This window comes from Diabrotica virgifera, chromosome 3 (assembly GCF_917563875.1).
Source record: "Diabrotica virgifera virgifera chromosome 3, PGI_DIABVI_V3a".
Lineage (NCBI taxonomy): Eukaryota > Metazoa > Arthropoda > Insecta > Coleoptera > Chrysomelidae > Diabrotica > Diabrotica virgifera.
In genome coordinates, this window is record NC_065445.1 from 35,495,894 (window position 1) to 35,521,783 (window position 25,890).

At 33.2% G+C, this 25,890-nt stretch overlaps 1 protein-coding gene across 1 annotated transcript; it reads right to left on the reverse strand.

Annotated features, from left to right (window-relative positions):
• Positions 1 to 429: 429 nt before the first annotated feature.
• On the reverse strand, positions 430 to 24,414 carry LOC114344929 (zinc finger protein 271-like). Its single transcript, XM_050646419.1, has 2 exons — positions 23,697 to 24,414; positions 430 to 6,035 (listed from the first exon to the last, which is right to left on the reverse strand). The coding sequence occupies exons 1-2, from the start codon at positions 23,929 to 23,931 to the stop codon at positions 3,655 to 3,657; spliced, it is 2,616 nt and encodes an 871-aa protein (XP_050502376.1). The 5' UTR covers positions 23,932 to 24,414; the 3' UTR covers positions 430 to 3,654.
• Between the last annotated feature and the right edge of the window lie 1,476 nt (positions 24,415 to 25,890).

The following is a 25,890-nucleotide window of genomic DNA, read 5'->3' on the forward strand; positions in this document are numbered from 1 at the left end:
AGAATTTCATGGATTTTTACAAAAGTGAAAGAAAAATGCAAAGAAAAGAAAAAAGCTTACCTGAAATACATGTCATCGTATCGTATGATACGATTACCGTATGCCTCAAGAGACAAGACGCATATAATAATTACACGACAATAAGAAACGAAACACATTCACTTGTAAGAGGAGTAACAAATGACCACTGGGAACGCTTTTCGAAAGAAATTGAGCATGATTTTTATGGTCTGCAAAAGGAAATACAAGGGAGAGGAACTGATACAAGCAAAACACAGAAAAAAAAAAGGATTCATGGACTGACTATTAGTCCTGTTACGTTAGGATGTCCACGAGTTACTTTGCGCAAAGATCCCTAGGTTCCCAAATAAATTATAGAAAATAACCTTTAGATTACAGAAAATTACCCCTATTAAAAATACGCAAGTGTTGCTTAAAACAAAAGTTTTTATTTCAATGTTATCCGATAGACGTTACAAAATCGACTGTCTTTAAAATCATATACAATGTCTACACAATCCTTAAAACTGTAATTAATTATACCTAATGTGTTCCCTACATTATTATCTTAAAAGGTTTCAATTTCAAGCGGGCTAGCCCACCATCCCTCTTGTCACCACAGAGCGACGAACAACATATGGCCCTCGGCCGTAGGTATATGATAAATCAGACATATTTTTTAAACACGGACACTGCCATATGTAGAAATAGGTTTATTGACTCGATATTCTCCCACCTTGAGGAATTTGACATTTCTCAAAAAAGTACAGAGAGTCACGAAAAATTACAACAAAATATCAAACAAAGCAAAATGTAATATATTAAAAAACAAACAGTCATGAAAAATTAAGTCAAGAAAATGTCACTTGAATCTTACAGGAGTTTTAACTACCCGGCCACTTCGCGTATATCTCTCATTTAAATCGGGTGCTCTGCTTTTTGTCACTCCCGCACTTATTTCACTTGATTCTTCCTTAGCCTGGAGCTGACAACCGTTCTCTTGAAGCACTGTCTCTAGAGCCGCCTCCCGTAGTAATACCCTCGATATGCTCGCCAGTAGTAACTGCCACGACTTCCACTGGGTAAAGCCTTTGCAATGATGGCGTTTGTACTTCGAACGATTTCCCATCTTGTCTCTTGCACACACCACATTCTTTTAAAATGGACCGCACAATCCGTCTACCACCTAAAGTATCTAATATTTTTCGAACCTAAAATCCAATATTTTTCGAAGAGCAAACTCAGCAGTCCCTGTGTGCCAACATGACAGGAGTTTTTGTGTAAGCTCAAAATCAACTTGCGTATTATAAAATGTTCACTTTCATCGACAAACGTGTTTAGCGAGGAAACTCGTTTCGTATCTGAACCGAACGCTTCGTTCTGCATTAGTATTAACACAAACATTTCGGCTTTGTCGATTTCCTCCGCGGTCAATTCGCCTGTACGTTTTCCATTTGAATTTCTTGTATTGTAACAAAATCGTAGCGCCCAAGCCATCATTCTTAAAAGTTTTGTGTACTGAGAAAAGTAACGCAGATGCCAATCGTCGGACGTCATATTCAATAGTGACAAAACGGTTTTTTTCTTTTTCTCAGTGCCGACTTCTTCTTCATCAACCTCTACTTTTTGTTGGGGCCAATCAATTTTGTTTCTGTACAAGCATTCCGGGCCCTCTCCCCAGAACAATTGCCGAAAATCACAGCCTCTTGATGGAAGATCGGCAGGATTGAGAAAACCAGGTACATATTTCCAACACTCAGGATTGGCTAAATTTCTAATCTCCTGAACTCTATTAAAAACGAAAACAGACCAGTCATCCTTACGTTCGATCTAAGAAAGAACAGTAGTGGAATCCCTCCAAAAATAAGACTCGACATGCTGAGAAAATTGTCTTTTGACTGACTGATAAAGTCTAGCACCAACAGTGGCTGCCAACAGTTCCAATCGGAGTATCTTTCTTCTTCACGTGCCGACGTTGGCGATCACCACTGCAAAGGCTTCTCGATCTTCTGCAATATGGAATAATTGTCCTGCATTTGATATCAGAGTCCATTCACGAATGTTTTTTAACCAAGAAACTTGTTTTCTTCCTACACCCCTACGGCCCTCTATTTTGCCTTTAAGGATCAGTTGTAATATTTTATATCGACTTTCCCTCACTATATGTCCCAGATAAGACATTTTTCGATGTTTAACAGTTTTTAGCAGTTCTCTATCTTTGTTGACCCTCCTTAGTACTTCATTAGTTTTTCTTGCTGTCCAAGGTATCTTCAGCATCCGTCTATGAATCTACATTTCCAATGCTTCAACTCTGTTCATGATCGATACTCGATACTTTTAACGTCCACACTTCTGCACTATACAAAAGTACGGACCAAACATAGCATTTAACCATTCTTTGTCTTAGTTCTAAACTGAGATGATAACTGCAAAGAAATGACTTCATTTTCATAAAAGTAGTTTTAGTCATTGCTATTCTACGTTTTATTTCTATGTTTGGATCTAGTTGGTCCGTTATCACAGTTCCCAAATATGTCATTTTGTGAACTTCCTCAACTTGGACTCCGTTTAATTGAAGCTTGCATCGGGATGTGGGTCACGACAAAACACTAAAAATTTGGTTTTGTTTGAGTTTATTTTAATGCCCATTTCCTCTCCTACCTCGTGAATACGATCAAGCAAAATTTGGAGATCTTCAATATCATCTGACAGAATTACTGTATCGTCTGCGCATCTAATCACATTAAGTAGTTCCCCGTTGATTTTTTATTCCATATAGCTGTCTATCAAGTGTCTTTTTAAATAACTGGTCCGAGTAAACATTGAACAAAATGCAACCTTGTCTGACTCCTCGTTGTATGGAGATTTCATAGGTGTAGATAACTCCAATTTTTACGATAGCAGTTTGATTCCAGTACAAATTTTTAATGACACGAATATCCTTGTCATCTATTCCGATAGTTTTCAGTATTTGCATTAATTTTACATGCTGGACTTTATCGCATGCCTTTTCGAAGTTCACGAAACATGCAAATACATCTTTTCTTTGGTCACGGCATTTTTGTAAAGGATGTTAAGCGCAAAAAGTGTCTCCCTGGTTCCCATAGCATTTCTAAAACCAAGTTGGGTATCCTCGAGATCTTCGCATTTGCGTCTAATTCTGTTGTGAAGTAGTCTTAGGAAAATCTTAAGAGTGTGGCTCATTAGGCTAATTAATAGATATTCTGAGCATTTTCTCGCATTGTGTTTTTTAGGTATTACAAAGATGGATTTGAGCCAATCTGGGTACAGAAAATCAATACTCGACTACTGTCAATGCTAAATCCAATATGACGGAAGCGATCCCATCCACTTCATCGTAGGTCATAACCCCTCTCTCCCACATCACTGATGCGTTCTTAAGTGTGTTTTCAAATAACTTTTAGTAGCAAACTGCTTAAAACAAATTTCACACTTGTAAGGTTTTTCCTGAGTGTGCTGTGTTAAATGCATTTTTAAATTACCGTCCTGGTTAAACTGCTTAAAACAAATTTCACACCTATAAGGTTTTTCTCCAGTGTGTATTGTTAAGTGTTTTTTCAACACACTTAAAGCAAAAAACCGCTTAAAACAAATTTCGCACTTGTAGGGTTTTTCTGCTGTGTGCACTAGAGACTAAGTACTTGCTTCTCTAGTGTGCATTCTCAAATGTTTTTTCAAATTAAATCCCTGACTAAACTGTTTAAAACAAATTTCACACTTATACGGTTTTTCTCCAGTGTGCATTCTCAAATGTCGTTTCAAATGACCAGCTTCACCAAACTCTTTAAAACAAATTTCACACTTGTGAGGTTTTTCTCCAGTGTGTGTTTGTAAATGTCTTTTCAAATGAGCTTTCATAAAGAAATGTTTTAAACAAATTTCACACATATATGGTTTTTCTCCAGTGTGAAATCTCATATGTGTTTTCAAATTTTTCACACTAAACAGCTTAAAACAAATTTCACACGTTGCAAATTTGGTGGTTTTTTCTCCAGTATGCACTCTCAAATGTTCTTTCAAATTACTTGCAGTACGAAACTGTTTTAAACAAGTTTCGCACTTGTAAGGTTCTTCGCCAGTGTGCACTCTCAAATGTATTTTTAAATTAGTTGTTTTACTAAATTGCTTAAAACAAATTTCACACTTGTGAGGTTTTTCTCCAGTGTGCGTTCTCAAGTGTATTTTCAACTGACCTGTAGTGGCAAACTGCTTAAAACAAATTTGGCACTTGTAAGGTTTTTCTCCAGTGTGAATTCTCAGATGGTTTTTCAACTTACTTGAAGCAATAAACTGCTTAAAACAAATTTCACACTTATAAGGTGTTTCTCCAGTGTGCACTCTTAAATGTTTTTTCAAACTACCTGCCACACTAAATTGCTTAAAACAAATTTCACACTTATAAGGTTTTTCCCCAGTGTGCACTCTCAAATGTATTTTCAAACTACTTGCAGTGTTAAACTGCTTAAAACAAATCTCACACTTATAAGGTGTTTCTCCAGTGTGCACTCTTAAATGTTTTTTCAAACTACCTGCCACACTAAATTGCTTAAAACAAATTTCACACTTATAAGGTTTTTCCCCAGTGTGCACTCTCAAATGTATTTTTAAATGACTAAACTGCTTAAAACAAATTTCACACTTTACAAATTTTGTGGTTTTTTCTCCAGTATGCACTCTCAAATGTGTTTTCAAACTACTGGCTGTACTAAACGGCTTTAAACAAATTTCACACTTGTAAGGTGTTTCTCCAGTGTGCGCTCTTAAATGTTTTTTTAAACTATTGGCTAGACTAAACTGCTTTAAACAAATTTCACACTTGTAAGGTTTTTCCCCAGTGTGCGTCCTTAAGTGTAGTTTCAAATAACTTGTACTAACAAACTGCTTAAAACAAATTTCACACTTGTTAGGTTTTTCCCCAGTGTGCACTCTCAAATGTATTTTTAAATTACTGGCCTGGCTAAACTGCTTAAAACAAATTTCACACTTATAAGGTTTTTCCCCAGTGTGCACTCTCAAATGTTTTATCAACATACTTGAAGCAATAAACCGCTTAAAACAAATCTCGCACTTGTGAGGTTTTTCTTCTGTGTGCCCTCTCAAATGTCTTGTCAAAGAGCTCGCTTCAGTAAATTGCTTAAAACAAATTTCACACTTATATGGTTTTTCGCCTGTGTGCACTGGATACGAAGTACCTGCTTCTCTAGTGTGTTCTCTCAAATGTTTTTTCAAATTATATCCCTGACTAAACCGTTTAAAACAAATTTCACAATTGTACGGTTTTTCTCCAGTGTGCACTCTATAATGTCCTTTCAAATGACCCGCTTCACTAAACTGCTTAAAACAAATTTCACACTTGTGAGGTTTTTCTCCAGTGTGTGTTTGTAAATGTCTTTTCAAATGAGCTTTCATAACAAAATGTTTTAAACAAATTTCACACATGTATGGCTTTTCTCCAGTGTGAAATCTCATGTGTGTTTTAAAATTTTTCACACTAAACTGCTTAAAACAAATTTCACACTTTACAAATTTTGTGGTTTTTTCTCCAGTATGCACTCTCAAGTGTTCTTTCAAATTACTTGCAGTCCTAAACTGTTTTAAACAAGTTTCGCACTTGTAAGGTTTTTCCCCAGTGTGCACTCTCAAATGTATTTTTAAATGACTGTCCCGACTAAACTGCTTAAAACAAATTTCACACTTTACAAATTTTGTGGTTTTTTCTCCAGTATGCACTCTCAAGTGTTCTTTCAAATTACTTGCAGTCCTAAACTGTTTTAAACAAGTTTCGCACTTGTAAGGTTCTTCGCCAGTGTGCACTCTCAAATGCATTTTTAAATGACTGCCCCGACTAAACTGTTTAAAACAAATTTCGCACGTGTAAGGTTTTTGTCCAGTCACTGTTTCCATATTTTTATTTAATGTTTTTCCTTCGGCCTGTCGACTGATATAATTTCCTTCAGAAGATGCATGTTCAATTGTCTCATTAATTTCCATTTTGTTTTCCTCTTGGGGATAACCTAAAATACACACAAGATATAAAGTGACTATCGGAGTATAAGAGAAATATAATGTAAAATTTTGACTATGTTTTAAATGAGCACCAAAATAATTATTGAGCCCCAACATTACATATTTTGTGCCAAAAATAATAAACGAGCACCAAGAAACCGCAACTGTAGTAGAAGCCATAGTTAGTATGCAGTGTTGGTATTAGGCGCGCAGAGATGCCGCACATGTCGGCATAGTGGTAGGTGCATGGTAGTTTGGCGATAGACTGAGAAATAAGGACCGTACGCGCTTCGTTTCAAACATCTTTACTCATTAATTTAACTGAATTAAATAAGAGAATAATAAAGAGCATAAACAAAAAAAAAACAAATTAAGTCTATTAAACAATGTCTGTACACATAAAATATCAATACCTCGTAAAATACTTATACACATATATACAAAAAAATGCAAGTAGTTTACCTTATGCGACAAGATATCCACGATATAAACAAGATAAAATACACAAAACCAGTTTCTCTTCCAGCATGAAGAAGAACAAACCGAGGACCTCTTTGGGTTGGAGCTTTCAGGTAGAGAGCACTTTTATGAAGTCATCTCGTGGATTCTTGATCGTTGTGTCCCACCATTACTTTTTGACTGAAGCACCGACGTTAGTCCAAGACTCATCGGTATAAAATGGGTATACATTAGAGAGATATAGCAAATGCATTTTTATCGCACGCTAATAGTGGAATACGCTATTTTGACATATATGACGCAAGCGAAGTGTGAATGTTACGCTAATACCGGATAACGTGTCCCGCTATTTAGGTCTAAATAAGGAACGGTAACGGAGCGTTTAAGTATTACGTAACGCGATTTTTGAAGATTTTTGATCCCCCCTCCCCCCTACGTAACGCTCTGTAATGGGCGTTTAACTATTACGTAACGCAATTTTTGAAGATTTTTGACCCCCCCCAACCCGCGTTACGTAATACTTAAACGGACTCTAATCAGGGCCGTAACTACCATTGGGACAACCGGGGCAGTGCCCCGGGTCCCCCGGCCAAGAGGGCCCGGTTTGGTTGGCCTTGCATAAATTGTAACGAGGTCAAATAAACTTTTAAGTACTTTCAGTCAAGTTCTACTTCGAGTTGTCCGATTGTAATAAATAGGTACACGGCATATTAATTCTAACAACTTCAAAGATCTATTTTAACCTGTTTCACCTGCACCATTATAAAAATTTTTGTCTCAAAATCTCTTCATAAAATCACCTTATTTTCTCTGCTTTCAAACCACAAAGCAGCTCCGTATTTTAGATGACTTCTTATAATTTCTTTGCAGTCTTTAAAGTTCAGCATAATATGTTGGAATTTGTTTTTTAAGATTTTAATGAAAGGTATCGGATATCGTTTTCTAAATTAAATCTCTGCCAAATTGAATTCTGCTCTCATTAAAGCTGTATACAATTATTACTTTCTGACAGTCTCCTCCTTTTTGACATTATCCTATCTTCTTCAATTTTTCTTCCACTTTTTCCATATCGAGTTTTAACGCATTCTAGAATTTTCTTCCACTTTTTCAATTTCCTGTGTCTTCTTAGCAATCTGGTTTACCTCTTACTGCATTTTCTCTAAATAAACCTTCATATCTTTCTTTCTTATCTTTCTTCAAACCAGTGGCGGCTCGTCAGAGGAGGCAAGGGAGGCTCAGCCTCCCCATAAATTTTTTACACACTCTGCACTGTTTTGTTTATGATGAATCACGAAAACAACAACTACAACTCTCACTATTATACAACGTGTAAATTCCATATTATCACTAATTATCCATACGTACGGAGCATTAGCATTAGAACGCATGATCGTGATCGCGTCTCAGTTTTATTACATATTATTGTAGGCAGGACCCTGGGTTATCCCGAGATGCATGAACGGAGCACGGAGCTGAGAAGCCCAACAGTCTCCATGGCTAATGCTCCGTGCAGCGCAGCAGGCGTTTAAGGAGACCCGGTCTCCTAACAGTGGCATCTACGGTGCCATCACACGCTGCCCGGAGATATACCAAGGGAGGCAGAATAGCTTATCGGCTCCGTTGCGTGGTTGCGTGCGTCTCGGGACAACGAATTTTAGGGCCCTGACTAAAAATACATAATGAAAAATCTAAAAGTGCGAATTTTGTTATGAAATTTGGTATGTGGGGTAATAATAATATTTGGAACAACTTGCTTAAATAACTTTTTCCGATATCTCTAACTCAAAGCAAAATATCGGTAATTTATGGTGTTTTTGAATTCGCAGTAGGCCGCGTTTAGAATTAAAAAAATTCAGTTGAGTATCTTAAAAAATTTGAAGCTTCATTATGTATGGACTGCAAAACTTCAAATCTGTATTTATTTTGATATGCGAGGTATCTATTTACAAATAGATGGAATTGTTAACAAATAAACGACACAAACTTTGGTATTAAACTTTTACAATTAGACTAACTATTTTTAAAATGATATGATATCATGAAATTATGAATTAGGATGATATTATGAAATGTAAATAAAAAATGGTCAAAACATGGGGCCTTAAATTACATTTTTGGGCGCATTTTTTTGCTAGTGCAAATTTGTCTAGATATTTTACAGTTAGGTATAGCCTCCCCTATTGTAAAAATCACGAGCCGCCACTGCTTCAAACCTTTAGTTGGGAGGCACTGAGGTGCTCATACCAATCTGAAAGATGTTCCTCGAAAGTGACTCTAAAACCTCTCAATTCAACACGCTGGGCTGAATATTTTATGCAGTCAATACATTGAAATACAGACATTGCGATATTTTGAAGTGCCTTTCAAGTCTAGTTCTGACAAGTAACAAAAGAAATGAAAGAGACGAAGCAGCACAACTGAAAAATAGAAAATAGAACCATTCAAATTTGTTTTGTTACTAGTTGTGCAAAATAAAATCATTGAAATCCTCAACATAGTCTCGAAAACACTGCAATCAAAATCTTTGGACCTTTAACAGCTTACAGTTTACTTAAAGAGAGCCTCTTAAAACTATCTGAAATGAGAGGACAATTTGAAACCTTCTTTGAAGTGGCTTCAAATATGTGTCAACGTTGGGGAATACCATTAGGGTTCGCTCCAAAAAAAATGCAGAAGATGAAAAAATATTTCGATGAACTGTGCGAAGATAAAAGACTTCAAGATCCCAAGTCATGCTTTAGTTAGAGTAACCGTGTTTTACTTAATGATCGACACATTATGATGCCATCAGCTAGACACTCGCTTTCAAGGAATGAAAGCAGTGTAACACTGGTTTTAGACTATAACATAAAATGATATAAGAAAATGGTATAACAAAAACTTACATGAAATGATTGTGTACAATATTAATACAAGAAGTTTTGTGTATTACATTGTCACATTTTGGTATCAAAATATGTTATGTGATTCTGCGCATTACATCCTAAAAAAGTACTTTTTTATATTTTTTTGATGGTATTATCCTTAGACAAGGAAAGAGAGAGGACGAGTAATTCTATGACCAAAAGTGAAGCCAAACCGACACCAGAGATTTTGATCATCGACGTATCTTTGGGGTATTGTTATGCATTGAATATTTAAAATGAAAACATGAAATGTATTTAAAATGAAGAATTTGTGTACGATAAATGTTTTATTAAGTTGCTCATATTACGTACATATGTTTCAATACATACATATGTTTTTATTAAGGCAGTTTTACATTATGCTATTTTCATGCTAGGCAAGAGCCATGCAAGACAGATCACGCTACTGCGCATGCCCACGCGCTATTTCCATGCAATTCCTGTGCTAGACGAAAAATTAAAACATGTTCTATTTTTCATGCTATTTTGATGCAAGTCCTGTCAAAATTCATGTTGCCAATATGACAAAATTTTTAGTTTAGAAAAAAACTTAACCTTATTGTGTAAGTTTAAATGGTATTTATTGGATGTAATAATTTGTGGTTTATATTTGAATATATTTAATTATGGACTGAAGTTTTTAAGTGAAATATCTAAAGTTAATACATTTGATATATTTCTTCTATTGGCAAAAATGAAAGTGGTATCTAAAATTGCACAGAAATAGCTCCGATGTAAAAAGGTCAGGGTAGGCAAGAGATATGCCATGCAAGACGGACTTGCATGACTTGCACTTGCATAGCCTTGATGTAAAGCTGCTTTTACGAATTTTAGATGATGATTTACTTTATTTTTTATGAAATTTTAACCTTCAACCAACACCCACCAATGGTAACCCATTGTTATTTTTGACGTGACCGCCATGTTTTTGGTGACAAACAAACCAAAAACTGGCTTCACTTTTGGAACGTGTGTGTTAAATGAGTGTTACCCGTCCTCTCTTTTTTCCTTGTCTAAGGCATAGAGGTATATATTAACATAGAGGGAGCCTACCTTCCGCGCTTCCTGACGACAAGATCTCATGGACTGGTTTGCGGCATCTCTTTCTAACACATTGTATCGAAAATCTATGATGACATTCAGTGTGAATATAGGCACGGAAGAGGAGGACAACTGTAGCAGCTTTACTATGCGTAAGAGTGAAACAGCACTAATCCAAATAAAAAAGATGGTGTCGTCACTTCGCTCTGAATGACACTCTCTCTATGCTAATATATAACTCTATGGTCTAAGGTATTATCTACTGTTAACCTCAATTTTCTTCTTCTTATTTTCTTTTAAGAATATTTTAACCTCATTTTTCTCAACATTTAAGTAGTTAGTTTTATCTTTGATATTTTATATTACAAAGATATATTGTATATGATGGATAAGAAAACTCTACTATTATCAGCTGCTTCCATTGCAACATTTCTTAAAAGAAAAGTTTACCTTAAAATAACCAATGTGACAGTATAACGAAAATAATCTAACTGCGCATGCCTGGGTACTAAAAATTGTTATCAAATGGGACATGTTCTAATTTGTATAACATTTTCTGTTAACAGATTTTGTTTCCTGTTTTACATTGTGACAAAACTTGGTACAGTAAAACCTGTCATATCCGGATCAATGTGGCGACAGACCGATCCGGATATGAAAAAATCCGGATATCAAGACCACTACTTCTTTTACAGTCTCTGAAACGTTTTCTCCTTCATACATTCCAGTAATCAACGCCGTCAATAACTTTCGTCGATATACACGTTTTATAGATTTTATAATACATTATTTCGCCATCTCTTAGTTATTTTATTAGTGCGTTGTCCAACGGCAGGATTGCCTTTCTCGATAAATTTCAGTAGATCCGGACGGCGCAGAGCCGTCCGGATATGGGGAGGTCCGGATATGACAGGTCCGGATATGGCAGGTTGTACTGTATACCATTTTCTTATATCATTTTATGTTATAGTCAAAAACAGACTTAAGATACGTACCGAATTGTTCAACCTGCATAGGGATTACGAACACTCGATACGAATCGTATCCACCATGTTTTACCATAAGGCACTACGGTAAAACATGGCGGATACGATTCGTATCGAGTGTACGTAATCCCACGGCTGATTTTATTTTAAATGCCAACGAACAAGACCTTCAAAACAAAGCAATCAACTTCGTAAAACGTTTTCCAGATGAAATATTGAGGGTTTACCCTTCCTCTGGGGGGTAAACGGGTAAACCCCCGATACCCCCAGATCATGTTTGCCCCAGGGCCCCCAACATCGTAGTTACGGCCCTGCTTCTAATAACGTTAACGCTAATTTGACATTTGGGACGAAACCTGTGTGTTCTTATTTTGTCTACAATAGACTACTTTTTGTGGTTAGGATATTATCTAGTTATTCAGATATTTTATATTATTTTTATACTAATTATCTATATTAACGCTCGGTTTCCGAAAGGATGATCATCTCAAAAATTATGTAATCGACGATTAACAATAGATTAAATGCGTCAGAAACGTCAACCAAACTAGTTTTAACAACAGTCGATCACCTGACAAAAGATTAATCGTTAGTTAACAGCCGATCATGAGTGTTTTGAGTCTCCGAAAGGTCGATTAACCAGTTTCGCTTGTCAAATGGCGGTAAAAATGGACTGTTACCTAATCTGCGACTATCCGTCGATTAACGGGCTGTTAAGAGTTTTTTTTTAGTTTTTTAATTACTGTAATTAACAAATACCGGGGAAAAATTGTCAAATAACACATATATAAATGATATAAATCATATTATTCAATAAAAATAAGATTTTTTTATGGAAGAAATAATTTAAAATATTTATTTAACTTGCAGAACATGGATATCTCGGACATTTTTTATATTTGATTATATACTTTATATTTTTTTTCTTTTAAAAATGTAAGATAACAAGGATGCTAGACTCATAGAGCTATTTTTTGAGAGTTCAGAGCTCTAAAAAGCAGAACATAATGATTATAGCGATGTAAATAAGAGGGAAAACGTGTGAGAAATTATAGCAGCTAACTTTGAAGACAATAAAACAGCCGGTAAATAAATTAAAAATAAATATAAAAAGTAAATATATAGACCAAAAATAAAAATACGATTATAAAATATTATAGATCATAAATAAACTGTTTTATATCTCCAACTCTCGTCACATTACCTAGCCTCATTTTTAAAATGCTCTCGTTCAATTCTTGCTCCAAACAAAAGTGACAGTACGTAAGAGAGAATGCACCTTTAAAATCTAAAGATACAAGTTTGGATTTAGAGGTTAATATAATTGAAATTTTGAAGGATAACAGCCAATTGTGACAGTATCGCTACCAAATTGTATGTCAGATCATCGATTACATGATCTATGATCATGCAATTTTTCAATAATTGGCGTTTGAGAAACCCATCACAGGTTAACCGTTGATCAAATCTGACAGCCGATTAGATGATCGTAGATTTGAATAACGTTTCGGAAACCGGCTGTTAGTGTTGGTTAAATCATTAAAATTAAAATGCATGCCAACCTGCTCAATATTCAAATTCATTTTTAAATAAAAACATTTTTAGTTGTCCTAAACATTAATTTCTAGGTTATACAGTGCGGTGGAATAAGTGTTGCTCCCCCTGTTAACTTGTTTATTTTAAGAATATAAGCAAAACGCTCGGACAGGTCGATTTTTAAACTAATCATAGTATATTATAGCATCAACGTTTCGAACTTTACGCGATCCCTCTTCAGGTGACAGGCATAACTTTGATTTTTTTAAAAGGTAAAGTACATCATGTGACACCTCATTTAACAGCTTTTAAAGTACTGATTTCAAAAATGTATAATACTTTAATCCTTTTTGAGATCGCAGGCCCAAAATTTCGGTCGAACTCTTTTTAAACGCATTTATTTTTTTCGAATTCTGAGAAAACTAATAAGTATTTTTGAAAAATTTAAACGCAGAATGAAAGATTAGATTATTACCAAGGGCTGACAGTCCCTTAGAATAAACAAAAAGTTTCTTTTGAATGATATATTTGAAATTAAAAATTACACTAAATTTTCTCTTTTTTGCACCACTGTGACTTACTAAAATAAACATTATAGGAGTTCTCAGGGACTTTGGACCATCGAGAATACTGTAATATTTCATTCTGCGTTTAAATTTTTTAAAAATATTTATTAGTTTTTTCAGGATTCGAAAAAAATGATTGCATTTAGAAAGAATTCGACCGAAATTTTGCGTCTACGCTCTCAGACAGGATTAAAGTATTATACATTTTTAAACTCAGTAATTTCATTTATATAATAATTATAATAGTTAAAATGTCGTGTGTGGTTCACGGATGTTCCTCTGTGACAGGAAGAGGAATAAGTTTATTTAGATTTATTAAGAATAATAACAGGTATTGTCCTTTTCATTACTTATAGAGAGAGTAACACATCAAGTGCTCCTGAAAGAAAGTTAAATTAGTGGTGAAATAGTGGGTTTTCTAAATTGAAAGTGGTATCAAATTAATTCTTGAAGGGTAGTACACAATTTTCCAATAAAAGAAAGTGAAAATATTGACGATTTAACCTAATTATATACGTTTTTCATCAAATTACAGCAAATTTAATTTGTTGAAGGCATTAAAATCCCATTAGCCAGTACTATTCTTATCTGGGACCCATATTTCAAATTGCTTTATCAGCTTTTTATTAACTTTTTTTCTATCAGATACAAAAAAGTTGAAGGAAGTTATTAAATCAGCTGTTGTTAAAAGTGTTCCTTAGAATCCAGTGGTGTACAGTTTTATTTTTGAATAGGGGGTCGCTGTTGCAAAAATGCCAAGCAAAGGAAAATGTGCAACATGTGATGTTGTTTTCACCGAAAAGGAAAAATTAGTTGTCTGTGATAGCTGTTTTGAATCTGTTCATTCTACAGAAACCTGCACTAAATTAGCGGCTTCTGAATATCGTGCAGTCATTATTCAAAACAGATCCCTGGCCTATTACTGTATGGAGTGTCGAGAGGCGATTAAAAGGGTTCCTAAACTTTTGATAGAAATGAGTAAGTTGAAGCAAGATCTTCAAAAGCTTACTAATGATATGAAAAATTTGTCGTCTGAAGTTGAGTTAGTAAAACAGGAAAATGTTGAATTAAAAAAGGAAATTCAATCGTTTAAATCAATCCAAACAAACATAGTAAATCCAGAAAAAGAAGAGGATGTTATTTATGAAGTGATGGATCGACAAAATAGGACATCTAATATTATTGTCTTTAACATAAATGAATCGAATAAACCGACTCAAGCAGATCGTACTAAAGAAGACAGTGAAGAGTGAAACAATAACAAACATTTTGAAGGACTTCCCAGTGGACTCAAATAATTTAAAATTGTTTAGGTTGGGTAAGTTTGATAACAAAAAACTCGTCCCATCAAAGTTATCCTCCAATCAAGTGAAGATGCCCTAAAGGTCCTAAAAAATAAAGCATCAATAAACATTCCTGGAATCAAGATTTTTGCTGATCAAACCAAAAGACAAAGAGATTATTATTTTACTGTAAAGAATCAACTTGATGAATTGATTAGAGCAGGTGACTCAACAAAAACTATTAAATATATTAACAATAGGCCTACCATTGTCCCTAAATTTATAAATAGTAGACCAAATACTGTTAGCAATTCAACTTCAATTGATGAAAAAAACTAAATGCAGACCCTAATTTACTTTTTAATACCGATATTATATATTTAAATGCACAAAGCGTTTTAAAAAATATTGATCAAATAAGAACAAGCATTGCAAACTATAACCCAAAATTAATTTTGTTAAGTGAAGCAAGGACCACGCAACATATATATGATAAAGAGATCATGATAGAAAATTATAAATGTATTAGATGTGATTCAAATAGTAGGTACACTGGTGGTGTATTGTTATATATTCAGAATAATTATGAATTTTCTTATGTTAAGTCATTTGTCTTACATGGTAATTACTGGTGTAGATTTATAAGGATAAATTTAATTTCTACCACTTGGATTGTTGGATGTCTTTACCACTCGCCGTCAAGTTCAGATGCGAAATTTTTGGAAGATTTTGAAGAAATATGCGATAGTGTATTGTCTAGGAATAATAAGTGTGTATTAGTAGGTGATTTTAATCTTGATTTTCTTAGTGATAGTTTTTATACTATAAAGTTTAAAAATCTAGTTTCAATATATGGCTTAAATCAGCTTGTAACAAAACCAACTCGCATTACCGAAACCAGTAAAACATTAGTCGACTTTGTTTTAACAAACCAAAATAATATTTCAGTAAATGTGCATGATTGTCCAAAAGTAACTGACCATTCTATTATTTCTCTCAATTTATTTAATACAACAGCTACTGACAGTATCATAAAAAAATATAGAAATATAAATGAAAACAATTTAAACACTATTAAAACTAACTTAATGATGGTTAATTGGAACTTAAATACAACAAATATTGACACTATCTTTCATGAAATTATAACTAATTGCGAAAAAGAAATTAATAGTACTGCGCCTATTCAATCGTGTAAATATAAATCAAATATACCATGGTTTGATAATGAGGTGTTTAATCAAATTAGAATTCGTGATAAAACATATAAGGAGTTTAAAAATTGCCGGGAAAATGAGAAACAAAATAAATGGTCATTGTTTAAAACTCATAGAAACCATGTCGTTAATTTATTAAAAGCTAAAAAAGATAAGTATTATCTGGAGAAAATTGATAGGTTTAAAAATGATCCAAACAAAATGTGGAAAACATTAAAAAATTTAATTAATGTTAAAAACTTTGATATTCCTAGCTGTATATGTTTTGATATAGATGCGGAGCATAATGTATTAAGAGAACGTTTGGAGATTGCAGACAATTTTAACAAATATTTGTTTGTAGGTAAAGTACACAAATGGCTAAGTGATTATCTTAGTGATAGGAAGCAGATAGTACGTTTTGATGGGGCATTATCCTCTGAACATTATATCAATGTTGGGGTACCACAAGGCAGCGTATTGGGGCCTCTCTTATTTATATTGTATCTAAATGACATAGACCTATATGTAGAAAGTGAATTTATTAATCTTTTTGCGGATGATACTTTTGTAGCTTGTAGTGATACTAACCTTGAAGTAGCGATTCAAAAAATGAATAATACATTAGAAAAAATGGCTAAATACTTAGCATCAAATAAATTAAAATTAAATATTTCCAAAACTAAAGCAATGATCTTTACAACAAAACACAAATATAGCCAATTAAATACCGATAACATTCTGCTACAAGTAAAAAATGAAAAGATTGATATTGTAAGATGTGTTAAATATTTGGGGTTTCAAATTGATAGTTGTTTGAATTTTGATCATCATTTTGATTATATTGTCCGTAAAATAACGAAAAAACTATATTTTTTTAGCCGAATATCACAAAATATATGGACTCAAGCTAAAATTACAGTTTTTAATTCAATTATTCAGCCACATTTTGAGTACTGTGCAACTATATTGTATATGTTTAATTTAAATAAACTCAATCAACTACAAAAACTACAAAATCGTGGCATGAGAATTATATTGAAAACAAATCGACTTACACCTGTATCATATATGCTACAGGTTTTAAGTTGGTTCACAATTGAAGAGAAACTGTATTATTATACAATGATTTTGGTTTATAAAATACTTAATAATGTAGCTCCAGATTACTTTAAGCAGTTTATAGTGTACAATAAAAATGTGCATGATTATTCTACAAGAAATATGGGGAATATTTACATACCAAAAACAAATTATAGAATGACGATGAATTCATTAGTATTCAGGGGTTTTAATGAGTTTAACGCTCTACCAGGTGAATTAAAAAATACGATGTCACTAAAATCTTTTAAAACCAAAATTAAGCTGTATATTAGAAACAAGTGATGTAATACTTTATTATGTTAATTTTATGGGTGGGTATTGTATGGTATTATATGTTGTAAAATTTATTTAAAGTTTGTTTCAATTTCATTTGATGTTGCTTAATTATATTCGATTTTGTACATGATTTGTAATATCTATTCTCTACATTGATTGTATATTAGGGTAACCTATTTAAATGAATAAATATCTATCTATTTCATGATCTTTTTTCAGTGCGTAACAAATGATAGGAAAAAGGGTAGGTCCGTGATAATACACATTTATGACATTTATTCTAACATGACATTTTAGTTAAATCTGACAGTTGTCACATTTTATTTTCAATTTGGAATAAAAACAAATCAAATGTGTTTCTTGCATTTATAAAATGGTATTTTCTTTGATTTGTATAGTCTTATAAATTATACAGATTATATTTGTAATATTATTATCTAATTAAAAAAAATTATTTTTTTATTATGGCGCCATCTATCGACAACAAGAATAACTAGAAGAAATGTTATAAAAATGTCACTGACGAAATGTAATCACCGACGTGCCTTTTTTTTCTGTCACATACAATTTAATGCGTTAGAAAGAAATCGAAAAACTGTGACGCACTGAAAGATGATCATGAGAAATACTGTAATTGTTATTGCTTTGTCAATTTTTATATATTAGTTATTAGGTATCTAATAGTCTTAATTTGACTTGATTAAATATTATTGATAATAAATCACGACGAAAGTGATTCATTTCCTTGTATACATTACCCCTACGTAATGCATAAAAAAACTAAACTTCGCTCTGCCAAGCAAGGGATATTTCAAAATAAAAATAATAAATTTGGTGTCAGTGCATGTATTTCATAACGGGCGCAAGTCTCTGAAGGGCCAACCAGGTGAAAACAGATGTTGTCCGGGTGTCAACGCACTCCAAGATATCCTATTTTTACGAAATAAAAATATATAAAGAGTTTACACGACAATTTCTGATTTAAACGACGCAAACAAAATACTATTCAAACTAAAAATTGTTGGAGACATAATTGGGAAAATCTTAAAATTATATCAGAACAAGACTTCAAAATTGCAAAAACACGGTTGCAAATAAACAAACTTACATTAAATTATGAAAAAATTAAATACTTATCTACCTTGGAGAATAACTATCAACAGTTTGTTAAAACTATGGGGAAATCTTACAAAACAAAATTTCAAATAATTGAAAACTCGACATCTTAATACCGACTGTATTGGAATTTTTTTTGGCAGTGTTAGACAGCAGAGTGGAAATAATGTAAACCCGACTGCCATTGAGTTTAAAAGAGCATTTCGTAAGCTGTTCTATCAAAATTATTTCCATTCAGAAGCAATGAATTGTAAGGATGATTTAAGTGAACTGTTGCTAAATATAAAATCTACAGACATAACTAAATTCATACATAAAGAAGACAAAGGTGCCAAGTGTCAAAAAGTGTCACTAGTGCTTCCTGACAATGACTACAGAAAAGAAAATCTGTGTGTTGTGAATGCATTCAGTTATGTTTGTGGATATTTATTGAAGAAATGCCTTGAAATTCACTACTGTAATACTTGTAAAAAATTTGCAATAGGAAGTCAAGAATTGGATACCAGTAATTTATTTATTCATCTTAAGGCATTCCACAAGGAAGAAAATATTTTTGGTCATTTATATCTACTCACCACCAAAGATGCAATATTTTATATTTATTGAAAGTCAACATAAATGCTTAATTTTATTTACGAATTTATATTGTGTGATATGCCCACTGACTATTGGTTCCCTGGTCGCTCTGGTTGCTTTAAGTGTCGTTGGCGGCTTAGCTACGAAAGATCAAAAGCGTGTCGCTTCTCTGTGGTTGTTGTTCTCTGTTATAACTAAATAACTGATTAGGCGACATAAAGAAACAGCCACTGTCATTTTGACAATCCTGAGTCAGATTTCTAAGTATAATAGCACGATTCTCTTATCTGTTCTGGGCCCAGAGCACGCAAAATAGAATTCTATTTTGCTGAATTCACAAAATAGAATTTCATAATGGGAGAATCGACGGTTGCTAGGTAACGTGAACGTCACTAAAATAGAATTCTATTTTGCGTGCTCTGGGCGCTGTTAGGTATAGTCCGTCCGCTATAACTTTCCCATGCGGTATGACTCAATGATGGTGTAACAGTTGAGTGTCCGCAACACTATTCAGCAAATATTATTTGTACTTGCTACAATTTTCTTAATATGTCACAAGTAAATACTTTGCCTAACCTTAATGATACATTTTTAGATCTAGTTTTCTGTACGCAGAGGGATGCAGTTGTGTCGATTTCTACTGATATTCTATTGAATACTTCTCAGCATCATTCAGCTTATACTATATTGTTACCAGCAGCTAATTTAAATTTGTTTCTTAAATATGATGTCTTTTATCATGATTTTAAAAAATGTAATTATCAGGTTTTAAATGAACATTTAGCATCAATTCCTTGGAATGAGGTATTAGATGTATCAGATATTAATTGCTGCATAGATAATTTTTACCATGTTATGACGCCATCAGTATGTTTGTTCCTGTCAATCGGTTTAAATCATTGAACTTTCCTGTTTGGTTCTCACGAGAATTGATTGAACTTGTCATACAGAAAAAAATAGCTCACCGGAATTTTAAAGCATCAGGCAACTCATATGAGGAATTTTCAGTGCTAAGGGAAAGATGTAAATCATTACAAGCAGTATGTTATAAAAACTATTTAGAGAATATTCAAGCAAATCTTTCAAGCAATCCCCGCTCTTTTTGGAGACATGTTAATGCTACACGTGGGTCTAACACTTATCCTAATGTGATGTCTAATGAAGGTGGGGATGTAATAGCTCAGTGTGGTGAGGAGATAGTCAATCTATTTGCCAATTATTTTTCGGGTACATATAATGATAGTGAGTATAATTTACCTAACTTTGAATTAGACTACAGTGTTGATATCCAAACTCTGGAATTTAGTCTGACTGATGTTTTTGAGGGAATTATGAGTTTAAAAACTACATATTCTTCAGGGCCTGATGGTATACCTGCAGCACTTATTAAGAACTGTGTGTTTTCCCTTTGTAACCCTTTACAACAAATTTTTAATTTATCATTATCATCATCTATATTTCCACATTATTGGAAAAATAGTTTTCTTACACCTATCCATAAATCTGGCAATCGCGAGTGTGTAAATAATTATAGAGGTAAAACTATTCAATCAGCAATCCCAAAACTTCTAGATAAATTGGTATTGATGGGTCTTACCTGGGCTTGCCGAAACATAATTATTGATGAGCAACATGGTTTTTCTAACGGAAAGTCAACTGTAACAAACCTTGTCAACTACCAACAATACTTGTTGGGTGCATTTGAGAATAAGATTCAGGTCGACAGCATTTATACTGATTTCTCAAAGGCATTTGACAGGGTTAATCATAACCTGTTGGTTCATAAACTTCGTGCATCTGGCTTTGGTGAACCCATTGTTAATTGGATTAAAAACTTTTTGATGGGTCGTACACAACAAGTTCGTATCAACAATTATGTTTCTAAAGAATTCCATTGTTGTTCTGGTGTCCCACAAGGATCTCATTGTGGTCCCTTGCTCTTTAACTTGTTCGTTAACGATATTGGTAAGGCTATCAAAACTCACACTTTCTACTATTTGCTGATGATCTTAAGTTATTTCGTTACATACAGGATATATCAGATAAAGATCTCCTGCAAGATGATGTTAATAATATATGTTTATGGTCGAAACAAAATGGTTTAAGCCTAAACCCGACTAAATGTTCTTGTATTTCATTTGGTCGTATAAATAATCTAACAGCTAATAGATATGTTCTTAATGATGTACTCTTGAATTCAGTTACTGAGATTAAAGATTTGGGTGTATTATTGGATTGTGCATTGACATTTAGAAGCCATTATCTTAAAATTAAGGAAACAGGATTTCGCAATCTTGGGTTTATTTATCGCAACAGTCATGATCTCTCACCTACTGTATTCAAATTACTGTACTGCTCTCTAGTGCGCTCAGGACTTGAATACTGCTCTGTTGTTTGGTCTCCATTTCATCAAGTCTACATTGATGGATTGGAGAGCGTTCAGCGGAAGTTTCTAAGATCTTTGGCTTATAAAGCACATACTAATATAAGAAATACTGAAAATTTTGTCATAGATTATTCTGGAATAATGTCTCAATTTAACATTGCTACACTGAAGAACCGCAGGTTGAGAGCTGATATGTTGTTTTTATTTAAACTTCTAAACAATGATATTAATTGTCCCTCGTTGTTGGATAATGTGTACTTCAATACAATTCATAGAACTCGACACACTGCACTCTTTCATATTCCTTTTCATAGAACTGAGTATTCTCGTCATTTTCCCTTGTCGAGAATGCTCAGTTTTTGCAATGACATGAAACTTGATCCATTCTGTCTAGGCATTAATGACTTCAAGAGGCAAATTGAAAATTTAATGAGTTAAATATGTGATATTTTTCATTTTCTAACTGTGATTTGATATATGTACTGTGTTATTTTACAAATTTTATTGGTTAATTGTCTTATATTCATTGTTTTTTATACATGATCTTACTTATTCTATTTTTTTTTGTTTTTGTATTTTGTAAATGGTTCTACCGTAGAAATAAATAAATAAATAAATAAATAAATAAATGATTCATTTTCAATCAAATTAAGTCAAAACATAAATTGAAACGAATGTCGATGTGTATATAGATTTTGTATACTGTATACTATATACTACACACATCAGCGTACATTTCACTTTCTGTTTTGACTTAATTTGATTGAAAATGAATCATACCGCATGGGAAAAGTTATAGCGAAGGACTATATCTATAGTGGGAGCACACAAAATAGAATTCTATTTTGCTGACGTCACAAAACAAATTTCACAATGCGAGAATCGACGGTTGCTAGGCAACGTGACGTCACTAAAATAGAATTCTATTTTGCGTGCTGCCACTACTGTATCTATATCTGTTCAGTGCAGTAGTGTATTATTTTATAATTAATACAATAGAATAGAAATATGCTTTATTGTCTCTCAAAATTATACAAATTTATGGAGAAAGCTTAACATAGAGTAAAAAAAAATAACAAATCCAATTTTCTGAAATGTGATAAATCGTCAATATAAAAACAATTACAAGTTAATAAATTAAAGACAACCAAAACCGATATACTGCAAACATTAATACAAATTGCAAATTGAACATCCAACATAATAAAATACAGACATAGGAACTATAAGTTTAAGCTACTGTATGTGACACTCAAATATAGATAAATATAATTTAGTTACTTGTACATTACTGTAATTTCTTAGTTAGTCATTAAGAAACTCTTCTGAATAATTTAGATAGATGAGCTTTTGTCATTTTACGGAACTTAAGAGGAAATAGTAGCGATCAACAGGTAGCCAAAACGCCTTCCAAGATTGCGGCTGTAATTTTGAATATTTTTTTCGAGATGTTTGACACACGTATTCGTAATATAATAAAGAATGGCGGTACAGAGCCCAATTTGAAAAATATATTAATATGTGGAATTACTCTGTAATTAAATACAATATTAAAAAAACGAGCCTGTACTGCCATTAAGAAGAACAAAAAAATACACTTTCTTCAAATAAACTTTTTTATCCGATGCCTAGATTTTGGAACTACTAATGAAATAAAAAGTTCAAGATGACGTCTTGAATAAACATACATAAATATAATTTTACCCATCCAACAGGAATTTGACAGAAAGGCTCCTCGAATTTCCCAGAAAACGATAATAACTTATACAGGGGCAATTTGGCCCCTTTAGACTTCTATGGTAGATTTGTTAGAAAAACCATATAATAAATTTAGTAAACAATATTTTTTTTTGTTAAATAAGTCTTTGTATTAAAATATTAAAAGTCATAAAATATGAAATTATTATTGTCTCAAATAAAAAAAACTACAATAACTTCAAATCGCAACAGGGGCCAAAGTGGCCCCTCCGACTTTCTAGTGTTAAAAAAAAACAGCAAACTTGATTCCTTTTTCAAAGCAGGATAACTGAAATCAAGCGCGTTGATATCAAACATCATTTCACTACGAATGCCTGAAGTGTATCTACCTTCATTTTCAAAAACAATTATTAGTTTAAAGTTATTTTTATATAACAGACTTTCATCTTTAACGGATAACCTGTCCCCCCAATTAGTCCGTTATATCGAGGTTTTACTGTATCGATTTTGGGGACGATCCCCATAGATATAATTACTTACCTTCTTCATTTGTTGTGTGTTTTTCTTCAAATGGTGTAAATTTATATTCATCTTGTTCTACTTTAGTATTTACGGATGACACATTTGACTCTAAACAATCATATGCTTGATATATACTTTCTCTCTTAGGTTCTTCTTTAATATCAATTTTGAAGGCATCCAAAGGACCATCAGACCCCTCAGAATCTGTTTCTATTTTACAAGTTGTCTGGCTAGCCTCTTGCTTCATTTCCATATTAAATTTAATTTTATTCAACAAATTTCAGTTGTAAGTTTACAATATACTTAGAACAAGAACAACTATGTTTGCGTCTTATCTTTTACCTTACAATGTGCCAGTGCAACGCCATAACTTTCTTATCAGCTTATCACCTCCAATTCATACTCATGGTCCCAGTCCCAGTACACGTTTAGCCAATTGGGCCAAGTAAGAACAGTAGGTCTGCCCCATTATTTTATAGTGTAACACTTTCGTGGCTAGTGGCAAACGAAAATTATGGGGGTATAATACCACTAAATAAGAGAACCTTCTAGTGTAGTTAACCTTTGAGTTACTTGGTTAGGTTAAAAACAACAAAATAAAAAATTTAATCAAATTAAAATTTCTTGGTAATTTAGTTCTTCAAATTTATAAAAGTTTTTAAATTTAAAAGGCTTTTTCGACTAAAAAGAAAAGGATATTTTGTTGTAAACAAACACAACTGACAGCTAAACCTAAACTTGCTGACAAGTGACATCGTCATATATGCTACATGACATGTGACATTTATGGTCAGTGACGGTATCTGGTTAAAATTATAGAGGGTGCACAAATTAAGATAAAAATGGACAAAGCCCTCGAAAAAAATTAAACAAAAATCCACACAAATGTACAAAAATTGACACCAAGTCATAACCTGGAAATGTTAGAAAAAATGTTGTTAATTTCTTGTAATGAAGAGTGTTTAAACTTACCTACTGGATAATATTTTTGTGATAACAATGTGCCATGTTTATAATTAACTATTTTGATTGGAAAATAAGCCACAATTAAATCGAAAAAATAATTGTATTAACGTTTCGACGTCCAAATCGGATGCCGTTGTCAAAATATTACTATTACTAAATTAAATTTAGAACATTTTTGTTTAATTTAGTAATATTTTGTATTTTTACAACGGCATCCGATTTGAACGTCGAAACGTTAATCAAATTATTTTTTTCAATTTAATTGTGGGTTATACTTACTTAAGCCGTCCTCTTGTACCTTACGGTGTCGAGGCAAGTGGAGAAATCAGACGTCTCCATAGCTTTCGGTCAGTAGCTAGTCTTTCTGCTTCTCTCCACCCAATATTTCTTTTTACGCAAGCCTTTCCAATATTTGCGTTCCACGTTCCTGTTGGCCTTGTGGGCTATTTCCCAACAAAATAGTTAATTACACCACCAAGATATATAAATTCGAAAGCTTACAGGATGACTCCACAAGATAACTACTCCAAAAAAATAATACAGAAGATAAATAATAAAGAAGCAGAAACATATATAGGTATACCACAGAAAGTGATGGAGTCAATAGAAAGCTGGGCAAAAATTAAGTCTAATATCTTAGCCTTAGCCAAGGAAGTTTTTGGCGAAAGAAACATTAATAAAAATAAAACACTCCCTAGGCGAAGACCTTCATGGATTTTTACAGAAGTAAAATAAAAATGCAAGGAAAAGAAAAAAGCTTACCTGAAATAAATCTCATCGTATCGTATGCAAGAGACAGGCATAAAATCATTAGAAGACAATAAGAAACCAAACACATTCACTGTAAGAGTACTCCATTCCATACTCCATACACGGGCAGCATAATTCAGTAGGCGTCGACAGCTTAAAGCTGCAAAGTTCCGGTCACCGCTGGCCGAACTGCAGTTTCTAAACAAACTTGTATGTTCGCCATACACGTATAGCCCAGCGGCGACTGCAACTTTGCAGCTTTAAACTGTCGACACTTATGCTGCCCTTGTATGGAGGCACTTAAAACCTACCAAATTTCATTCGCAAGTCACAGCCGGTTTTAGAGCAATAAATAAATCGTCAGTTTGTAAGAAAAAATTCAACATCCCGTATCTCGGACACAAAATCATACCCTGTCTCAAAACTTGTCAGCTGATAAACAATCTACTAACTAACAGACTGTTTCAGGTATATATAAATGATACACGAAGTAGCG

Coding starts and splice junctions, on each gene's coding strand:
- LOC114344929 (XM_050646419.1), bottom strand. CDS start 23,931: ATGGAAATGAAGCAAGAGGCTAGCCAGACAACTTGTAAAATAGAAACA. Junction 6,036..23,696: donor ACACACAACAAATGAAGAAG/GTAAGTAATTAT, acceptor TGTGTATTTTAG/GTTATCCCCAAGAGGAAAAC.